Source organism: Antedon bifida, chromosome 9 (assembly GCF_963402885.1).
Source record: "Antedon bifida chromosome 9, ecAntBifi1.1, whole genome shotgun sequence".
In the NCBI taxonomy this organism is placed as follows: Eukaryota; Metazoa; Echinodermata; class Crinoidea; order Comatulida; family Antedonidae; genus Antedon; species Antedon bifida.
The window spans coordinates 21,744,865-21,767,768 of NC_136234.1; the positions used below are offsets into that span (position 1 = coordinate 21,744,865).

The window sequence follows — 22,904 nt, forward strand, 5'->3', positions numbered from 1 at the left end:
AATACCAATACTATGTTAACTCTGATTATTTATTATTGTGTCGCTGATTTTTTTTCTGAACCTAAACCTGTACTTTACATTTAAGTTTCATTTCATGATGATAACATAATTTACATATATAATTTAATTATTGTGATACACGTCAATTTTTATGATACAATGTACAAAATGTGTGATCAAACAGAAAGATTTTATTAGAAAATAAAGTTACAGATATAGAACTACGACGAACAACATAAAATTGATAGTATATATAATATGTGAAGGAAAAAGGGTAATTTCATTTGAGTACATTATTTATAGGTACATTTTGTATTATACAACTGTTGGCTTATCAATCAAACTATTACAGCAGCATAAATGTGACCCTATGTTCGCATCGCGCATGCGCCCACTCCCATCCAAAAGTACACCATATTTAACTACAATCCAAATTGTATAAAATGATTTACATTATCGCAAAATATTTGTCAATACATAGCCGGGTTATGTAAAGCCAATATCATGCTGCAGGCTTTTTTTCCCCGGCAGCCGGTACCTTGTTAAAACAACCCGGCGATTCCACTTTGCAGTAGGTATTTTAACACATACATTTAAAACTTAAATAGTAGCACATGACGGTAAAATTCCAGAGAAAAAAAATAACAATAGAAGTTTTAGCAGCTTAAGCAACCGTTGAGCACTATAACAGTAAAAGCAGTAATAGTAGATATTAGCAACAACGTTGCTAATAAACAATAGTAGAATTTTGGCAATAGCATTCATGAAAAAGTTAAAGCAGTTATACTGAAATAGGAAACTTAGCAATAGCAAAGCGAAATGTAGCTTCAGCAGCGACACAATTAGCATAGGTTATAAAATAAAGGTTAGAAGAACCAATTTTAAACTTATGTTTGCAACTTGGTATATAGCATTGGGACCCTCGACCCTCTTTTCCCTTCCACTTTTTAGTAAACGTAAAACGTGACAGTAAAGTCGTTACATAAACCCTATTAAAACCGTATTTGCGGAAGTTGTCGTAAGGGCTGAGTTTGCTGTATATTGATATAAAGATAACGATTTACAAAACAGTGTATAATTTCCGTCAGCCATCTGCAGTTTTAATTTTCTAAAAATGAACCTTTTTTAAAACTTTTCTTGAAACTTTTGTTGGAGGAAAATCATCAATTATCCTATAGTTGATTGACTTGAATTATGATTTAAATGGTAGCCCGGTTAGGTTATGGATGTTTTTGTCCATGTTTATTCGTGTGTTATGTGATTATTTTTATTTATAAACTGCTAAATGACCTTGAACAATTATATTTGGTCAAATTTAACCGTCTTTCGATAAATAAAATCATTATGTTTGTTAATTTTTTAATTCTTCTACAGAAGTTAATAACTTTGTTACAATTACAAAATGTCCTATTCAAAGTCTGATTTTATTAATCTTAATTTTTTTTTTCAGGTTTTGGGGACTTTAACATCTTTAACAGTACTGTAGTACTATTCTAGGATCTCTTCAACGAAGTTAAGTTTCAGTTTGCCACTCTTCTCTTTCTATGAATTATTAAACAATCTGCTTTTAATTTCCATTGACATCCTTCTGTTTTTATATTTGTTCAACTTAATATATGCCATATACGGCAAAGATTAACAATGTCTACAGTAACTTCTTATACCTCTTCAATAATGGTATCGTCGAGATGCTGTTCCTCAGCTCCTGAACAGCCTGCCTGGCACACAGTTTGCGATCTTTAGAATTTATGAAAAGACGCGTTTAATTGTTGTCAAGAACTTACGATAATCATCTTGTTGTTGCTTTATATTAAACATCTATCAAGGTAAAAAACTTTTTTTTGACTATTTTACTTTATTGTTTCACGGGGTATTTAGTCAGATTCAGTTCTCCTGAGTGAGTAAAATGCCCAGGGGTGGGCCAGGTGATGCCGTGCTGCTAAAGATGCTTGATCAGAAGCATTTTAAACTTTAAAATATGTAATTAATAGATAACGGCAAATAATTAGTTTATTTTGGTTCAAACATTCCGCATTTTACATGGCTGGCGTTTCATAGATCGTTCACTATTACGCCAGCCGAACAGTACCCGTTAATATTACGTTTTGATAATTTTCGAAATTTATTGACCAATCAACTCTATGTCCTGTTTTTCAGTCTCTTTTCAAATTTTATATCTCGTTTGGTGTCGAATTATTATTTATATATTTTTAGCAATGATGTTAATTATTCGTTGTCATCATTTCCAAATATTATATAACAAGAATCACTGCCAACAGATGGTTATCGGATACTGTAAATGTTGTCGTAAATAACTGAAAATTATAAACTGTACATTATGTACCGTATTTACGATAGTAGTTTTATATACTGTCTTCAAATAAAATATTCAGCGTGGGAACTACCTATAAAAGAGAAACTTTACCAATCCTTTGAAAATAATATACTTTGGAATCTAAACATCCCGTATAAATGTATTTATTTTCGATGTGATAAAATGTTGGTATTCAACAACTTTCAGGTCTGTTTGATAGCAATAACCTTGATATAATGGAAACAAATATTTGAACCCATTTATACCTATTCAAAAGTTACCGTATCAATTGGTCTCGTTCTGGAAGATTGGATTGAGAAAAGCCAAAACAATATTTTTATAGGGAAAGAACTAAGTATGCCATTATATAAGAAGCGCTGATCAATTTGTTTTTAACGAACTTGAAGATATTCTACAGGCATTGCCTTTATCTAGATAGGTCTATGATGAATGGTTGGAAAAGCTGAATGATCAGTAGTGATGATTTGGTCCTGGTTTCTTTTTTAAACGTTTTATTATTCTATTAATACTTGGAAATTATTGAAATGTCTATAAAAGTTCATATAAGAATAAATGGAACATTAGGAAAAAGTAACAGCTATAACAACAATTTAAAAAGTAACCAGTGACGGGAAGATATCAAGGTAACAATGTACCTCTAGAACGGTCAGTACCATATTACATTTTTTTAACGCGATATACAGAAGTGACTGAAAGTCAAAACATTTTTATTAAAGTATGACAACATTTGGAACACTGGCAAGTTACACAAGAACAACCACCAAGAACTTGTTCGATATAAATTATAAAGTATAAAAACTGGAGGCGTTTTAACGTTTCTTTATTTAAATTCTACAAAAGCACAATACGTTGGAAAATATTGTTTGTGGTGATCAGCGTTAAACTTTACAATAATAAAATTATCGACCTATTATTGGCCTTGTGGGCCCGTACTAAGTATCGTTAAATCTAACTGTTTAACATTAAGATCAATTTTACTAATCAGACTATAAAAATAGAGTAAGTTCAAGAAACTTTCTTCTGCAAGTAACGGTCATAAAATTCAAGCAAAACCACACTTATGTAAGAAATAGACATGTAAACCACACACATGTAAGAAATAGACATGTAAACCACACACATGTAAGAAATAGACATGAAAGATCAAATGTTTAAATATTCATGTGGGTGTTGTGGATTAACTTACACCTGGAATTATTATATTCGCCAATTAAATACAAAGCGGTTATAAAATACATTATAAAATTCCTTTTAAATGTTCTCTATAAAAGTTCAATAATCCAAACGTGTTGTTATAACGGTGTGAAAGTGTGGGAAGAGTATCGGTGTTTTTCATGGCGCCAATCTGGGTTTTGTACGGTACCAAATAGTATACTTTGTCGGCAGTTCAGGCCTAATCAAATTATTAAAAAAATAATAAGTTTTGGAATATTCCATTGGGTTCAACTCCAAAAACACCATGTGCTTTCACGTATTCGTAGCCAATCAAAGCTGAGCTTTCTCGTGATCGGCTGTGTTTCTAAATTGTGGTGGTGCTTTGATTGGTTGATGCAAATCGCCTCATAGAACGTCACATGGTCTGTCTGCACTAATAATATAATACGGTACGGTAACTACAAATAATGGGATATGTAAATTGTCGAATTCGACTAAACAAACAACATAACATTTTGTTAACATTTAACATCATATTTCATGTCAAATGTCATAATACACCAACAGAGGGCGTAATTTGTTTATAGCCTACCGTTTGTGGCATAAACAATTTAATTATCAAAGTTTGGAAAACAAACTTAATTATGCTTTATCGTCACATAATTTGTTAAGATCAAAATTGACTGTAAATATTAACATTAATTTCGTTCACCTTCGCCTATAAAAGTCAAGCTTATGATTTTCAACTTGAGAATTAATTATATAGGCAATGTCATCTTCACGCGATTGTATAGGCTAACATCCAAAACGTGTATACAATTTGTAGACCACACCCAACACAATATATTTTACAATGCAACATCTTCGCTTTTATACCATTCTGAACTAACTGTTGCATTGCAACGATCCCGGGCTTTCTCGGACAATGTAAAACTGCAAGAACAACATGGTAGCTGGTGAAAATGTTCTACCAGAAATTTGGAGACGCATTACTTTGCTAACATAACATGAAGAAGATATCGTTTTACTGGAAATAGGTCAATGCAAATAATAACAACATAGATAATGTGTCATTGTTGATAATGGATAGGTTTGAAATGAAATGTGACATTAGGCAGAATCTGCATGCATTAGGTTTGTCAACAGTATAACAACAGTATTATTTTTAATTGAATTGGAAATTGGAATTCAGTAAAACGAAATGATCAAGTAATCGCAGATGATACAGTCCTGTTTGCAGGAAATAAAAAAGTGCATAATATATAAAGAGGTCACCACTACGATCCTGTACTCGAGCTGTACCGAATTTCATCAATTATAAATAATTATAATTGACAACATAGACATTTGCACCATATCCGGAAAACCACCCTTAGGCTAAAACCGTTTAGGTATTATATATTATATAATTACATTTGTCAATTGAAGTCAAAGATCTTATTCGTCGATCTGTCGCGGTGATACAATAATAGTATTATTTAAGTTAAGATAAAACGGTTCAGTAACCATTTTGTTTTATCAATTAGTTTTCAGCCATAGAATCTAAATCAGTAATTTAAAACAAAATTGCAGACAGAGCCCAAATAAAATAAAATTAACAGTGACCTTGAACTGTACAACAAAAGTGAAATCTAATTAGAGTACACCTAAACTTAAGTTGTTTCTGAATTACTCGCCCCATCTGTGGTTTGTATTTTCGCATACAAAATTATCTTTTAATTGTGAAAAACTGCTGCCTATTGAATCAAATCATGGAAACGTGAAAACGTTTATAAAGCAAGATACACATTTCTTATGTCTAATAATCTAACTGTAGATCTGCGCATGGACAGTATTTGTATTAGAAAACTAACTCAATTTATCTCAGCGTGGTTTTGTTAAAGAGAAATAACTATTGGTACAAAATTATTCTGAGTTGTTTTCAGACAAAAATCGAAATAAAAAAGAAGAAATAAATAAGACGATGAATACAGACTTGGGGCAAGTCTAGTCCAAAATGTACAAACTTGTACCAAGGCAATCTAACAACATGACGCCGAGTTCACCTTGCAAAGATAGGAATTCCTTCGATCTTTTGATTGGCGACATATTCATAGTAGTTGCTCTTACAGCCGTTAATGTTTTTCATTCAAAATTCATCCTAACTTCAATTATTTAAAGAGATTTTTGGAAAATTCTTAATTGCTCTAATTTACAGGAGCTCACCTGAAATATTTTGTAATTATTTTTCTGCCACCTGTTTTGTACGTTATATCGTGCTCATTTGCATATGTTCAGCCAGGTGTACTGGCTGCGTTGGCTTTGTGTATTTTGTTTTGTTCAGTGTAGGCTACGCTGTGAAGACATAAGGACGAATCCCTTTTGTGTAGTAGTAGCTTTTTGGTAAGCTTGGCTCCCATTTTTTGTTTTAATTTATGCTACCATAATTCATTGCTATACTTTTGTAGTAGACCTAGTTCAATTTGTAATAGTAATGTGGATAATATCACATTTTATGTGTTAATCTAAATAGTGCAAAGGCACAGGCATGCATTATAGCTTTGAAAATGGCGTTGTAGTCCATTGTTTCAATAAGAAAAATCAGACGATTTGTTTATTTATTGGTTGATGATTTCAAGGGAAGTCAAATAACATCTAAACTAAATTCATTATCATTAGAGCAACATAATGTTTAAACCGTATCTGTATCTGACATTGTCCAGTGTGGATTGTTGTTCCATTCATATTAAGCTAAGATTTCATGAGAAAACCTCGCCATCCGGATGTAACAACCTTCAGTTTTTCGAAAGAAATAATTGGTCAGGCCTTTTTCTATTAACTTAAGATATATAATGTAGTGGAGATGTAGCTTGGTGGTTAATGTGCTTACTTTCAATCCCAAGGTCCGAGTTTCTATCCTGAGTGCCAGGGTTGTAACTCACGACTTTTCAACTCCACTCGCTAAGCCTCAAATGAGTTTATAAGCACGATAAATTATTAAATAGTTTATCCATCCTGTAATTGACAAGTTACTTGCTGTTGTTGGATGCGTATGAAATACAAAAGAAATAAAAATAAAATACCACATTATTACCATACTTAGTAAAGTCAGTAATTTATTCTTCGGACACCTCATTTACTACTGTGTACAATTTCTCAAGTGCTCTCAATTTTATTTTTTATAAATATTTTAATGGTATTGTATTATTGTTTCTCTTTTTTCTTTTTTTAGTGGATTACTATGGCATCTCAATTACTAAGATCAACTTTTCAACAAACAAAAAAGTTACTAGGATGTGGCTCTTACATTAAGCATCAGCGTGTAAGTATCAGAAAGCAGTGGATGTCCCAGTTGCCGAAGTCTGATGCAAGCCATGTGCCACCAGCGTTTTTAAGTGCCAAAAATAAATGGCTCTCACTTCAATTTGATGAAAATCAGAAGAATTATCCATATGTCTGGCTGAGAGATAACTGCAAGTGTAGTAAGTGTTACCATGAGGTAGCATCACAAAGGTTATTGCAGTTCGTTGACCTGGATATTGATGTTGAAGCAAAGAGTATGCATGTAAGTGAGAGTGGAAAGGATATTGTCATCAACTGGTCTGATGGACATGAAGGTTTCTATCCATTGTCTTTTCTTGAAGGCGAACATTTTCCAGCATTCTCCGATCCTTTACGTCAGGTGAAACAAGAATTGTGGGGTAGTGAGTTGCAAGAACAAATCCCAACTTTTCAATTCTCTGACATATTAACAAAGGATGAAGATCTGTTTGCGTGGTTAACTGCATTACACACAAAAGGGTTTGCAGTTATACAAAATGCGGAGCGTGAAGTGGGGCAATTACACAAAGTTGCCAACCGAGTGGCGTACTTAAAAAGAACATATTACGGGTATGTATTATTTAAAGAAAGTAGAAAATGTTATCCTTAAAAAAACCAATTTGTCTCAATGATTATCAGCGATAGTATTATGAAATATATCAAATAATATTTTGTTTTAAGAGATACGTTTCAAGTGACTGTTAAACTGGATCCAAACAACATTGCGTGGACAGGTACAGGAATTGACTTCCACTCGGATCTTTGTGCTCTTTACAACCAACCAGGAGTAAGTACATACTTATATTTCCAGGTTTCTTTATTTAGCAGAGAAGAAAAAAAGTAGGAAAATTCAAGCTTAAAATCGCGAGAAAGTGCTTGTAGTCTTAGCTAACTAAATGAATGAACTCAATTGTGTATTTCTAAGTCACGAAGCAACACAATGTATGCTCCTTTCAAATATTCAGCCAATAAAAGTACAATAAAAATTATAATACAAAAAAGAATTTAATCGTTGGTCAAGGTCGCCAGAAGAAAATTAAATCAATAAATTATAGCCCGCGGGCATGGCAGTCCAAAACTAAAAGAAATATTTCTTACAAAAAACGCCTCTCCACTCTTTGGCGTAACAACTTTTATTATTGTTCTTCATAAATTATGTTTTTTATTGATATTCTATTTAATAATTTAAAAAATAATGATTTTTTATTAATTATTTCTAATTTGAAGATTAAACATTTTACTCTTACCTGCTGTAACATACTTATCAATGATTTTCGGCATCCCTAATTATTTAACGTAATTAAATTTAATTATTTAAATTTTGAGTTTATATTTTCTAGATGCAGATGCTTCATTGCATAAAACAATCGTCATCAGGAGGCAGCAATATCTTGGCTGATACATTCAAAATTATACCAGAGTTACAGAAAGAAGAGCCAGACGTTTACAATACTCTTAAAAATACATTCTTTGAGTTTACAGACATTGGCACAGAATTCAACGATTTCAGCTTCAGAAGCTCCAAACCTGCATTTAGGTACATTTTAAAATATCATAAAAAGAACAATTGCAAGTTATATCACACGACGGAACACAGAAAAAAATAATTTAACTGACGTATCATCTAAAATGCTTATTGTGATATTGTTGCATGCAATGCCTACAATATAGTCCTATACAGATACATTAAGCTTGGCAACGTAAGTGATTTGACCAATCACAAGCGATTCGAACAGTGGCTTGTCATTGGTCAACTCGGTGGCGCGTACATTCTTGCGTTGCGTATCTAGTGGGAACCACACTTTAATAAGAACATTATAAATGACGATATAAGTTCTAATAAAGTCGTAATTGTTATATAGTTATGATTATGAAGGACATCTTCGACAAGTAAGCATCCATTTTGGTCGTCACCATAGTATGAATGTTCCTGCTGACAAAGTTTACGATGTCTACAAAGCCCTTAAAGTGTTTTTTCACTATCTCCACAAAAAAGAAAACTTGGTGGAATACAAAATGTCTGAAGGTAAATACAATTTTATTTGCAGATTTTAATAAAAGATATATAATGCGTAATTTAATTGCTAAATTGTCCGCGCCTATATGCCTAATAATATAAGTTTTATTAATATAAGTTACTTAAATATGAATACATTTTTTTTGCAGATTTATATAAAGGGTATATAATGCGTAATTTAATTGCTAATTTGTTTGCGCGTGACCTTGTAATTTTTTTTTGTAGTTCTCAAAGACTACAATATTTTTATAAAGTATACAAAGTTTTATTTACAAAAGTTACTTAAATATAAATAAATGTTTGTTTCTTGCTAATTTAATTAACTTTTAACTTGAATTAACAGATGATGGTAGGTATAATATTATTGAATCTGTATTTGATGCATACCTGCCAAGCCTTGCGCCTGCGCGAGTCTTGCGTCTGCGCGAGTCTCATACTTTCAACGCCTCTCAAGCTGACGCATTTCTTTAAAAAAAGGCACAAAATATTTGGTATTTGCAAAAGAAACTAATTTGTCAGTAAGCATACAATTATTGCAAGTGAATTAAGGGCACCAACAAATCATCACCAATCATGAACCACAATGCAAAAAGGCTACCTCAAAATAGCGGCAAAACAAAAATATACATTCTGCATGCAAACATTTAAGCAAAATATTAATTTTATAATTACCAGTCTTTTACTAAACCCAGGATGAGCAGGGATAGGACTTAAATCTGTCGCAAGCATACATAATTCAAGGGGGTTGGGAATATTCAACTGTTTTTAAACGCATATCGTTTTAAATTGTAATTGCTTGTATATATTTGTATTACGGAGAGTATTTTGTATTTAGAAACCAGTCCAAGTGACGTTCAGATTTAGAAGCAGACAGCTTTTTACATAGTGTACTTCTACGATTGGACAGTCTCTCCAAACCGAACTCGCCCAACAAGGCATTGTCGTACGAGGTATACTGGTTTCCTACAGATCCGTTTCTGGACTTGTTCAATGTGTGCACTGTTGTTGAGTAAGGTCAGGATGCCACAACGGGGGCAGCATACTCAGCAACAGGTCGAACATAGATGTCAACAAGTTCAGAAGCATTGAGACCAGCTCTTTTAGTGACAATCAACATTTTTCGATTCGAGTAAGCGGTACAGTACGTGTTACTTGTACATTTTAAATTATCATCAAACATGATGCCAAGAAGTTTAACCTGTGAAAAACGGGTAACAGATGGTTAGATATACGTATGTCGATGCCTGGAAGATGTCGATGACCAAAATAGAACCTGCTTTTCCTGGCCTTTAGATAGATTTAATTTAAGTTCAGCATTCCATTGATCAAGGGGGCTAAGCACAACCTAAGTTAATTGTCTTCAATGATTTGGTCGTCGATATACTTCCAGGCATCGATTGTCAACACCTGTCAACGAATCATTACAGTAGTAGCAAACTTTTGCTAAGATATCAAAGCAGCCAGTGACGTACCCTGGGAAACTCCTCCAGTCAGCACAGCCCATTCCACGAAGATTTCTTTGATTCTGTGATTTGATCTTGGCCCTTGGGAACTTCCATAGCATTGTTTCACCTGTGATTTTGGCCCTTGGGAACTTCCATCTTCTTCTATCTTGTCATACTCCATCCCTCAGCTTTCAATTTTAGTGCGTTGGATATGGTGCCAACCTTGTTATTTTCGAGTTACTGAATTAAAATGTTAGGAGCCATATTTTCAACCATTCCTTCAACGTCATTTGGAAGACCTACATTCCACAATAAACATGGCCATGTATTATGTCATTGAAAAGATGATATAACACTTATCTATTTATTTCATTACAAAAACATAGTTATTTAGCAATAAAACAAGTCACATGACCAATGGTTTGACACTTTTAGTAAGTATGCTAAGTTTGCTTTATGGATCTGTTTCTGCTGCAATATAATTATCCATTGTTTTATACAAAAAATAATCTATATAAATTAATGGGAACGTAACCTGCCTTTTAACATTAGTTAGCATCGTCTCCTTGTTACCATATCCAGCAGTGGGGCCTGTATTGTTTAACAAACTATAACCGTAATAAATTAATCCCAATTATTGGTTTATTGTTAATAATAATAACTGACTTTTTGTAATTGTCGAATAACTTTGTAACTATATACATTGAATGGAATAAAAATGAGTAGAGGAATCGTTTTAGCATTTTGAATGTCAACCATTTTGAAATTCAAAATGGTGGTTGAAGACTGGTTGAATAAATGGCACCTTAATGTTTATATTCAGTAACTTAAATATAACCAAGTTAGCTGTAGTAAAAAAATATAAAACAACCTGGACAACCGAACCAACTTATATTTCTTAATTTTGACCAGCATAATGCAGAGGATCATTTTACGTAGTCTAATTGAGGAATCAATTTTGATTGGTTGATTGATACGTAAAAAGGTCAAAATCATAAAATTCAGAAAAAAATAGAAATTAAACTCAACTGTTTTTCATTGTAAAGTAGTGGGTGCAAGTTTTATTAAAATTGACATGATTAAAATATGAATACTGTACTGATGATATGTTGTAATATTATAAAGAAGATATTTACTGTTACTGTAAATTACGCTAGTTGTTCTCTCACCTATAATAAGTTTAAATAAACTGTTTTCTCCATTGATTGTATTTTAGTAATACCCAGAGAGTCGTTTTCCAACTTTAATAACAATTGCCAACAATTCCCTTTCTGTAGAGACAAAATTGATGACCCAAATGTCCTTTCCAGCAATGAGAACATTTTTACTAATTTAAATTATATTCTTTTTAAAGGAGATATTATGTGTATGGACAACCGACGTCTGGTCCATGGTCGTGCAGAGTACAAGGTAAATCCGTCAGTTGAAGGTGTACAGCGCCACCTAGAGGGAGGTTACGTTGACTGGGATGAGCTGAATTCCTTTTATCGTGTGCTGCTCGAAAGATTTACAAAATAGTGACGTAAGCGGCCAGTCTATTAGTTGACTGTAAAATGTAAATACAAACAAATACACGGGATATGGCCAAATACTGGCTCTTCCTTTTTTTATCTAGCAGATTTCATGTTTAAGCTCTGTTTCCACTAGGATGCAACACAAGGACACAAACCACAATGCAATCATTCAAAAGCGCGATTCTGTAGCTTGACTTGTAATTGGTCGATTCACTTGCGTTGCGACCTATGACCTTGTTTTGCGTACTAGTGGGAACCAATAGTATGAGACTGAATTTGGAGGTTCAGGTTTTGATCTAGTGCTACCACTAATTTAAATAAAAACTCATAACCACAAATGGTACTGTGAGTCTTAACATGCAGCTGATAATAACAATTGTATATAATTTTATTCGGCAAGTTCAGAAAAGTAGGCCTGATAAAAATGTATAAATTTCACCTATAGGCATTTGCCAAAACAGAATAACTGCTTTAACGTTAATCAAATATTTTAAAAAAAATACATAAAAAGATAACTAATAATTTCTTTGTGAACTTCAATAAACTAGTCTTTGTTTTCTACTTTATTCTTTTATGCAAAATGTATAAATTGCACAGAGTAGCCAAGCTAATGAAAATGAAATAAAATACTAGTATTCACAATTTGCTATCTTGCTTGTCTTATTTATTGCGATATAGTAAGACCTAATCAACCGAAACCAGGCATACCAATAATTTTGTTTCAATGCGTCCTTTAATCCGGGCCATTCCTTTCACTACAAATAAACACAATGGAAAAGTAGATGTAACGCTATCACCGAAAATATAGTGACCCACACAGAACATAAAAAACTCACTACATACACAAAAAGTTAATGCACATTAAAGATGATGATGACGACGATGACGACGACGGCGACGACGGACTTAGTTCTGAAATAAAAGTTGATTGATTGCTGATTGAATTAATTGATTGATCAGCTAAATCAACTACAGAAGGAAAAATGTAAGTCCCACGCTGGTCGGTGGAATAGAGTTAAAGCTATGCGAGCTACTGTGTTTGGGGTTCACAGATACGACCCCCTTTCCACCACACACCATGAGGCGACAACATCAATGCATCTGGTGATGTTGTGGAAACGACCCCAAAAGGCTGTGGCGCTGGGCCTTAGTGCAGGGAGAGCACATTTAACATCTTTTTTTTCTCTTGCTTAACGCCACCTCCTTTGATCTTGTAAATTTTATGTTTAGCGCCCTCAATTTTAAGAACACTCCCGTCATAATAGCAGAAAATTAGGAACATAAATTTCAGACTATATTTTACATTACACAAAATGTTTACGGTACTACTGACGGTTAAACTAATAATAATTGATAATTATTATTATTATCTCTTAAATATCATTTAAAAAAAGCATCATTTAATAAAGAAATAATAATTAGAAATCCGGTTAAAACTGGTTATAGTACAGTAGGTATCTATTCTGAGTTCATGGTAAAACGAAAGTACTTGTTTTATGTAAATATAATGGTATTGTCGAGGTTTGTGAACTCTCGTCGCGGACGCCTGCTGCTACAATAGACGGTCTGTAACGCGATCTCCCTAGATGATCCAATAGTGAATATACGTTGAAGAACGTAAGTTTTTATAAATAATGGTTATCATTTTTAGCTTATAGACCTACCGTATCATCAAGGTTTTGATTGTTTCTGTTTTACTTATTTGTTTGGTTGTATCTCCTCTGGATTAGTCAGGTTCAGCTCCTCATCAAAAATCCCAGGGCCCAGATGAGGTCCCATAAACATGTATAGCTGCTGCATGCTGTACTCAAATCACAAGTGTTGACAAAGTGCGAGGCATGCGACGCACGCCGAATATTTGAGCGAGGCGTGATATATAAAACAAGAAATATTCCTTACAAAAAACGCTGCTCGCTTATTGACAAATATTTTTTATTTCAAATTTGTTTTTGAATGTGTCATTTTATTGTCACATAATAGTTATTTTACCTGAAAAAAGGGTAATTTAAAGCAACAAATACTTAAATTGTAGTTTCTTTTCTCTTTTGTATATGTGAATAAATATTATTTTTTGGTTACAGAAGTGAATACTCAATTTCTGTCACTTTAGTTAATTTTATTGCTAAGGTCAAGTCTGGAGGTCACTTCATCAACCTAGATATTTCTAGTGTGAAGTATCCTATTTCAAACACAAACTTTAATGGACTGTTTTGATAATAATTCAATGAATATCTGACAGTGAATTACAGTCAAATAAGACTCATAAATACAAGAAATGCTTTGGGATTTGTAATTTTAGCATGACATGTCTTAATAGACTCTTTTCCCAGACGTTTTTTGGTTGTAGCTGCTGGAATCAATAAATTATAGTGGAGTTTCCATTTTCGCATTTCTGTCATCCTTAGATACTATAACTGCTGCCTGCTTTAGCTTCTGATTGAGTAGTCCTAATGGGACGTAGCGGGCTAGAGCAGCAGCGTGAAAAAAGTGTACATGATCATTCATTACCAAACGACTAAGTGCCCAATCACAACACAACAATTTGTCCTTCAGGTCAAAGGTTAAAATTTGTTGCATTTATTCGATAATTATACGATTTGAAGATAATTATTGGTTAATTTTTCTCAAGCGTAATCGGTTTCCACAGGCAGTTTATCAATTTTTATCAGTTAATTTTTTGCTGAGGAAACACAGACTGATGACAAATGGATGACGTGAATCCCAACTGATATTTAATTTTATTCTCGTTGACAATTAATATTAATAATATCCTGGATTTATATAGCGCCTAATGTTGTGAAACCTCTAAGCGCTGAAATTTATTACCCCAGTCATTTATTTTGTATCAACATATATGGAAACATACTCCCATAATTATATTGTTATATACTTTTATGTTGAAAATAAATGATAATCTAGGAGCCCATCTAGGAGCCACCCTTTAAAGATAAAGCAGATTTTTCCAGGAGGCTAACCCTAATCTGTTACCAAGACCTGGTATAATATGCTTGTGTCAGGTAATGTTCATCTAGGCCATCCTTTTTAGAGTTTATCCTGCTCTTTTAGCTGCAGACAAGGTCTGTACTTTTTAATCTGGGGTTCATTTCCGATTTGATTTGGTAAAATGTTATTGTTAATTATTATCATACAGTATTGCTCAGTTTTTTCAATAATTGCATTTCAAAATATTTTATCATAAAAAAAAATCACCAAACTAAACTAACTTCATGTAATGTATACCTCTAGTATCTTACAGCAATTAATCACTGATTTGTTGTTACCTCGGTGCCCTAACCATGATCGTGGGTCTGAGGAGTGAACTTAGGTATTAGAGTCGACTATCTCACACTTTCAAATCCGATTCCCCGCCCACATGTCCGCGACCCCAAGCTTAATTTGCTTGCTCCATTCGTGAATTGTTAATTGTTGGAGTTTTTTGGAATATAATTAGCGTGTATAGTTAAGCACACCAATTCCTATCTCTTCATTGTACCAGAACAATGTCTATGCAATTTTGTGTGTCTACTACCCAGAGACAGTGTATATACCATTATAAAGTGGAGGTACCTTTTTTTTTTTAAACATCTGTGTGTAAAATGAAAAAAGTAAATGATTTATCTATAAGTTCAATGGTTTAAGTAGGCTCTATTATTGTTTATCGTTCATTTCCAATTTAAACATTTTTGATAAAATAATGTACTGTACGAGTTCTTAAATTCTATTCCAACGAATGGATCATTGCTCATGGCGCATTGCTTGTATCATTTGGCAAGACACTTGACTTACATTTGTCTCTTTCCACCCAGGCTTACAAATCAAACCATATTAACATTTGCTTGACTGCGTCTTGGTCCTGGGAACCATATTTTAGGCTTCCACATAAAAGGTGATTTTTTATATGGTGCATGATGTCTACAATAATTAACTACATAATACAGTTTCTACATTATTAAAGACCCCTTCCCTGCAATTTTGGACGTTTTTTGGAAAATAATACATATATATCACTTTAAAAACATTAAACCATGTCATTCCTTGTCTTAAATGTACGTTTTATGGTAAATTATGATAAAAAGTGAGAAACAATGCACTACCTAAGTAGCTCGCGGCGATCGACCTCTCGTAGACGGTCTTAGGCCTAGCCTAGCTAGGCTTAGTTTTGTAGGCCTAACTGGTAAACATCGGTAATGTACGAACATCGTACGCTAGCTATATACCTAGCCTGACGTTGTATAGTTGCTGCATTAATTGTCTTTCTATTTTTGCCAGACTCCGTTGATACAAATTGGGGAAAACCCGGTATTTTCGCTGAAAAGTTAGGAGTCTTCTATTTGTTTTGGCCTCACGATCGATCGAAAAGTGGGCGAATTACAGGTGAAAAACAAAAATATCAATCCGTGCGCAATGCATTTTGGGATTTATAGCGGGCCGCTATAATTATTAGAATCGACTTATTTTTCACATTTTTAACCATTTAAAGACGAAAAAAGTTATCGCAATAGGACCATATAGTATTATTTTTACATTAAATATAGTTTGTGATCTTAAATTAGATTTAAAAAACGTAGGGAAGGGGGCTTTAATTTTACTATTTCAATAGTAAATTTTGTGGAAGCACCCACATTGCATTCAAAATTAACATAGAGTCTTGAGGTACTCAATGTAAGTGCACTAACAGTAAAGCAGGTTTTTTTTTTGTAGTAGTAGTACTGTAGACTATGGCATCTCAATTACTAAGATCAACTTTTGTTCAAACAAAAAAGTTACTAGGATGTGGCTCTTACATTAAGCATCAGCGTGTAAGTATCAGAAAGCAGTGGATGTCCCAATTGCCGAAGTCTGATGCAAGCCATGTGCCACCAGCGTTTTTAAATGCCAAAAATAAATGGCTCTCACTTCAATTTGATGAAAAGCAAAAAAACTACCCATATGTCTGGCTGAGAGATAACTGCAAGTGTAGTAAGTGTTACCATGAGGTAGCATCACAAAGGTTATTGCAGTTTGTTGACCTGGATATTGATGTTGAAGCAAAAAGTATGCATGTAAGTGAGAGTGGAAAGGATATTGTCATCAACTGGTCTGATGGACATGAAGGTTTCTACCCATTGTCCTTTCTTGAAGGCGAACATTTTCCAGCGTTCTCCGATCCATTACGTCAGTTGAAACAAGAATTGTGGGGTAATGAGTTGCAAATTCCAAAATTTCAATTCTCTGACATATTAACAAAGGATGAAGATCTGTTTGCGTGGTTAACTGCATTGCACACAAAAGGGATTGCAGTTATACAAAATGCGGATTGTGAAGTGGGGCAAGTAAACAAAATTGGCGAAAAGGTGGCATACTTAAAACGAACATATTACGGGTATGTATTAAAACTTAAATTGAAAAACAGAAGGAATATATTTTATGTAGTTTATCCTGACATACTTAGCTCGATTTAGAAGAGAGAAAATTCTTCATTTGTCAAAACGGTGGGATTTCCATGCATACTTGATAGCACCGCAATTTATTCATGGATCTATAATTTATAGGTTCATGATTTATTAAGTCCAAACTTGTACTTTACTTAGACCCGAACTTATCACTAGATTCCTTCATAACTTCCTATCTGCCATTGTGACAGACAGTTCATCTCTCTGCATACCAGGATCCATCTCTAGTACATCAATCCATAATGGAGTATCTTATTTTTGTTGATGATTTACTTTACTAATTTGGTGAAATGGTCACATTTTTTTATTTAGAGAAACGTATCATGTGATGTCAAAACTGGATCCAAGCAGCATTACCTACACGGGTGCAGCAATTGACTTCCACTCTGATCTTTGTGCTCTGTACAATCAACCAGGAGTAAGTATTTAAGACACGTTCTTCAATCTAATTTAAGGTCACAAAACTACATTTTATGTAAAAACATTATAATACAAATTGTTGTCATCTTTAAACATTTAAAAATGTGAATTGATGTTTGAGCAATACATTTTTTTATTTTTATTTTGCTTCTGGGATCCACTCTGGGCCACTTTTGGTGTGATTGAGTCGATTGTGAAGAAAAGAGTCTTTCCCGATTTGTATTTAACAGATTCTGTCAAAAAGAAAGACAATTAATTCAAGCAAACTTTTCATTGGTCGACTCCACTGAACAATTCATTTTTCAGGAAACACAATCAATAATTGTCTAACCAAACGTCATTTACCTCATATAATATTTTTTTACCTGAAAAAGCTTACTTTAAAAATGTGTACTATATTTGATTACTCTTTGATGTTTGGTGTTTTTCATATCGAGCATAAATGTCATAATTTTAAGCCCAAAAATAATAAATATAATGTCCCACTCAAACAAATCCCTCCCTTGAAAATACAATATATGTTTAGGTACTGCTTTGAGTGATATGATGGTGACTGAGAGTAATTTAATAATAGAAACGTTTCCTTCCAAAACGCAAACAGTGCCTCAAATAATTAATGTTAAAATTATTTTGTTATTGGTTTGTAATTAGATGCAGATGCTTCATTGCATAAAGCAGTCATCATCAGGAGGCAGCAATATCTTGGCTGATACATTCAAAATTATACCAGAGTTACAGAAAGAAGAGCCAGACGTTTACAATACTCTCAAAAACACACTCTTTGAGTTTACAGACATTGGCAAAGAATTCAACGATTTCTACTTCAGAAGCTCCAAACCTGCATTTAGGTACATTTTAAAATATCATACTGTTTTTTCACATTCATTTTTTAACATATTCGTAGTTCATTTCTAGAACATTTATTTAATAACCAATTCATTTCATTCCAAAATTTCATCAAAAAAGTCTATCTTAACGAAAAGAAGTGTATGTACAGTGTACTAATAAAGTTGTAATTGTTATGTAGTTACGATTATGAAGGACGTCTTCGGCAAGTAAGCATCCATTTTGGTCGTCACCATAGTATGAATGTTCCTGCTGAACAAGTTTATGATGTCTACAAAGCCCTTAAAGTGTTTGTTTACTATCTTCAAAAAAAAGAAAACATTGTGGAATACAAGATGTCTGAAGGTAAACTTTTGCTCTTAACTATCTTTTTTTCCAATTTGCTCAGTTGACTTTTGCACAGTACTCGGTTTGGTCCAGTGGCGTAACATTGAGACCTGAGACCACTTTGGGTGCTTTTAGCCCTTTTTGACATATTTTAATGCCTGTTTCTTCCTCTGGGCACTTAGCTCAGGGGCTCCTGGGTTAAGCCAGTGAGCGCTCACTGGCATACCTGCTCTGTCACTGATGAATTAAGTCTATGTTCTATAGAATGGACCAGAGAATTCATTCATCTTTGGTTTTTAGTTTAAATTATTATTATATTCTTTTTAAAGGAGATATCATTTGCATGGACAACAGACGTCTGGTCCATGGTCGTGCAGAGTACACAATTGATCCATCAATTGAAGGTGTACAGCGCCACCTAGAGGGAGCTTATATTGACTGGGATGAGATGAATTCTTTTTATCGTGTGTTGTTTGAAAGACTTGGAAAGAAGGAATAAGTTTATTAAGCTATGGTTTAGGCCTACTATTGACTGTAAATGTCTTTTTTAGTAATAGTAACAAACCTGACCAACCCAACATTTTGAGAAAAATTCTTTTTTTAGAAGTCTATTGAACAAAAGAAAATGGGTTTCTGCTTCAACTTTTAGTTTGTTAACGAAATCCGAAATCAGCCAAAGTGAATAACTTATTAAAATTACAAAATGGCCTACTCAAAGTTTAATTTTATTTATCTTCATTATTATTTTTATAAAAGATTTGGTTGTTAATTAAATGTAATTGAGAGGTAAATATTATTATTTGCAATTTACTATTAGTGTATGTATTAAAGTAATAATGTTTTTATTGGTATAACTGTTTGGGTATTCTTGTTATTGTAATATCTTCCATAATTTAAGTTTTTATTTAGTTTTTTGAATTTACACACTGAACTTTCTTTGGTTAAACCAAGTCAAACTAAACAATCAGACGGTCAGGTGGATTAAAAAATTCCAGTGTACTAACTAACTAACAGTCAAACCAAGTCACTGGAGTACAGCTGATTTTAGGGTATAATTCTAGTGTATTTGCACACTAGCTCAGTTAATTTGGGCCAAAAAATGTAATGTTATAACATATGATGACTCACTTAGGTTGTACAATACAGAAGGAATACCATAGATATTTCACAAACCCTATTTATTTAATGAGCTATAACGTAGTATAGAATTTATTTTTATAAAATATGAACGTTTTATTAATTGTTCAAGATTTCCATTAATGGGACATGGGACATAACATTTATCAGTCAATTATGATTTGCTTGCTTTATAGATTATCTTATTAGACATAATTTGGTAGAAACCATTTTATATATATATATTTCTATTGGTAAAAAGACAGAGTCAATTAATAATGTTGGAATCTTCCAATGTTCAGGGAGTACAAAGCTTTCCATATTTGGAGCTAAGGAATGAAATAAGCATGTGCGCACACTGTATCAAACATATTAAAGTATATTTTATATAACTAAAAAAATTGTTTTTGTTTTTACTTGAAACACGTAAAATGAACAAAAAGATTTTTAAACAGTGGTAGAAAGATCCTAGAAAGAGTAAAAGAAGAGATGAAAAAAATGCTGGGCAGGGGCAGCTACCCATAATGCAATGCTGGGCAGGGGCAGCTACCCATAATGCAATGCTGGGCAGGGGCAGCTTAAGCAAAATACATCAGTCAAATGAGTCAGCTACCCTTCATAATGCAATGCTGGGTAGGGGCAGCTTAAGCAAAATACATCAGTCAAATGAGTCAGCTACCCTTCATAATGCAACTGTTGAGTGCAGACGTGTTGTAAAACCGCTCCCGTCCTTCTCGGCGCCAAGCTAGTTTTTATTATTTGTCACAGTTATTTAAGCTTATTTAAGCTTTGGCAATTTATTAAAGAAGACATAATGAATGACAAAAAGGATAAAAAGCCTGAAAGAAAGTCTCAAGGAAATAAAGAAGTAGAAGAAACAACTAATACTACCACTGGAATCGGAGATAAAGGTGAACAAATATTATGCAAATTAAGTAAGCTGGGCGACAGCATAGAAGAACTTTTACAAGGTATTGCAACCAGGCTGTCTACTATAGAAGAAAAACAAAAGCAATTGGAAAAGGATCAGAATGAAATCAAGGATATTACTAACCAACTCGAGGTAGGAGTTAACACTTTAATAAGCGATCTAGATGAAACTAAAAGTAAAGTTGAAAATTGTGTCAACAAGGATACGTACGCTACTGAAGCTAGAAAAAAGGTTAGATGATTTGGAAAACAGATCTAGGCGAAATAATATTGTTCTATGTGGTGTGTGTGAAGGCTTGGAAAACTCTTTGGACTGTACTGAAGTATTTTTAGATATAGTTAAATCGATTTTAAAAATTGATAAAGAAATAGAAGTTGAACGAGCGCATCGTAGCCCCATGGGAAAATTAGCCTCTGCTGCAGCCGCTACCAGATCATCGCCACGCCCTATACATGTAAAACTCCTTCGGTACGCGAACAGGGAACTAGTTCTTCGCTCAGCGCCGAAAGCATTGAAAGGTAAATATTACCATGAAAACACGGTGTTTTTACCGACGATGTATCCGCTTCAGTTAGATCGGATAGGGCAAAACTAAGAGCTGATTTAATTAAAATACGAAAAAGAGGACAGTTTGCTATAATCCCATTTACTGTTCCAGCATACATGTTAATAAAGGGTACTGATGGTAAACTAAAGAGAGTGTACCCTAATGAAGTAAGTGAGACCAAGAAGTAGACTTAACTTATACTGTACTGAGATTAATTTTTGTTGGCGGTGAGAGGACTACCGTGTTTCCACTCTTTGTATTGAAGAAATAAACTTTGTTTTTTCTTATAATGACGTTTTTGAAAAAATGTTTGTATTTGTGTATTTATTTTAGTCTTTGTCTCAGTTGGGCTTACGTTACTTTAGTTAGATATGCCAGTAACCTGGTATGCAGGATTTTATAGATTCCTATCTTGAGGAGGACCTTTACATTAATTTAAATAACAAAAGTGTGAAAAATGCAGTAACACCGTCTGCATTTAATGCGTCTTACAGCACTGTGTTCAATCATGCATTCACTGTAACACACATAAACGCTCGTTCCCTTAAAAAAAATTTTGAAGAAACTCGTTTGCTCTATGAAGACACACTGATAGGCAAATTTAAAATTATTGGAGTTTCAGAGACATGGAAAATAGACAACCCAGAATTATTCCATTTAAATTCTTATTCTCTTGAATATAACTGTCGGGAAAATAGTAGAGGCGGCGGGGTTGCTGCATATATTCACTCTTCAATTAAATATAAAGTTCTTCCCTATACTGTTCCAAATACTGAATCTTTGTGGTTAGAGGTTTCAGATGGTAATAACTTTATTATTGTAAGTGTTATTTATAGAAAGCCAAACACTAGTATACATGAATTTCACAACGGGTTAATAAATGTTCTTAATTCTATTAAAATAGATAAACATCAATGTATTCTGCTAGGAGACTTTAATATTGATCTGTCCAAATCGGACGATGATAAGTCGATAGATGCATTTTCTACAGCCTTAACTTGTGTTAATTTAAATCAAATCATAACCGTTCCTACTAGGATTAAAAAAAAAAAAAAAAAGCAAAAACAAAAAACAAACCATGGATTACCAAATCAATTAAAAAATCAATTGATAAAAAATATAAGTTGTATTCAAAGGTGATTAAATCAGGACATGAAATTAGTAAAGTATCCATATATAAGAAGTATAGAAATACGTTAACAAAAGTACTTAGACTAGCTAAAAGAAATTACTATACTTCTTTACTTTTACACAACCAGAATAATTCCTCGAAAACATGGCAAACTATCAATAATCTTCTTGGGAAAAACAAATCTAATCATAACCTACCTGAAAAATTAATAATTAAACACGATAATGGTAATGAAATAGTTCAGGATACTCCCGAACAAATTGTAAATACCTTTAATCAGTATTTCACTAACATCGGTCCCAACCTTGCAGAGAAAATTGCATCTACATCAATGTATTCTGATTTTTTGACAAATGTTTCAGACAAATCTTTCTTTTTAAACCCTAC

The 22,904-nt window shown here is 33.3% G+C and overlaps 2 protein-coding genes across 5 annotated transcripts; both read left to right on the forward strand.

Annotated features, from left to right (window-relative positions):
* The first annotated feature begins 1,695 nt into the window (after positions 1–1,695).
* On the forward strand, positions 1,696–12,408 carry LOC144851522 (gamma-butyrobetaine dioxygenase-like). 4 transcript variants are annotated; one of them, XR_013614187.1, is made up of 8 exons: positions 1,749–1,826; positions 5,768–5,872; positions 6,702–7,360; positions 7,472–7,577; positions 8,131–8,327; positions 8,653–8,816; positions 9,643–9,757; positions 11,607–11,746. XR_013614187.1 is itself a non-coding variant. In XM_078709033.1 (7 exons), the coding sequence occupies exons 3-7, from the start codon at positions 6,711–6,713 to the stop codon at positions 9,669–9,671; spliced, it is 1,146 nt and encodes a 381-aa protein (XP_078565159.1). In that variant the 5' UTR covers positions 1,749–1,826; positions 5,768–5,872; positions 6,702–6,710; the 3' UTR covers positions 9,672–11,618. The 4 variants fall into 4 exon arrangements, 3 of the variants coding, with proteins under 3 accessions (XP_078565158.1, XP_078565159.1, XP_078565157.1); XM_078709033.1 differs by having other exon boundaries at positions 9,643–11,618; XM_078709031.1 differs by lacking the exon at positions 9,643–9,757 and having other exon boundaries at positions 1,753–1,826; positions 11,607–12,408.
* Positions 12,409–13,363: 955 nt separating this feature from the next.
* On the forward strand, positions 13,364–19,645 carry LOC144851697 (gamma-butyrobetaine dioxygenase-like). Its single transcript, XM_078709285.1, has 6 exons — positions 13,364–13,383; positions 16,471–17,128; positions 17,511–17,616; positions 18,270–18,466; positions 18,646–18,809; positions 19,121–19,645. Exons 2-6 carry the CDS (start codon positions 16,485–16,487, stop codon positions 19,288–19,290), a joined length of 1,281 nt encoding a protein of 426 aa, XP_078565411.1. The 5' UTR covers positions 13,364–13,383; positions 16,471–16,484; the 3' UTR covers positions 19,291–19,645.
* The last annotated feature ends 3,259 nt before the right edge of the window (positions 19,646–22,904 follow it).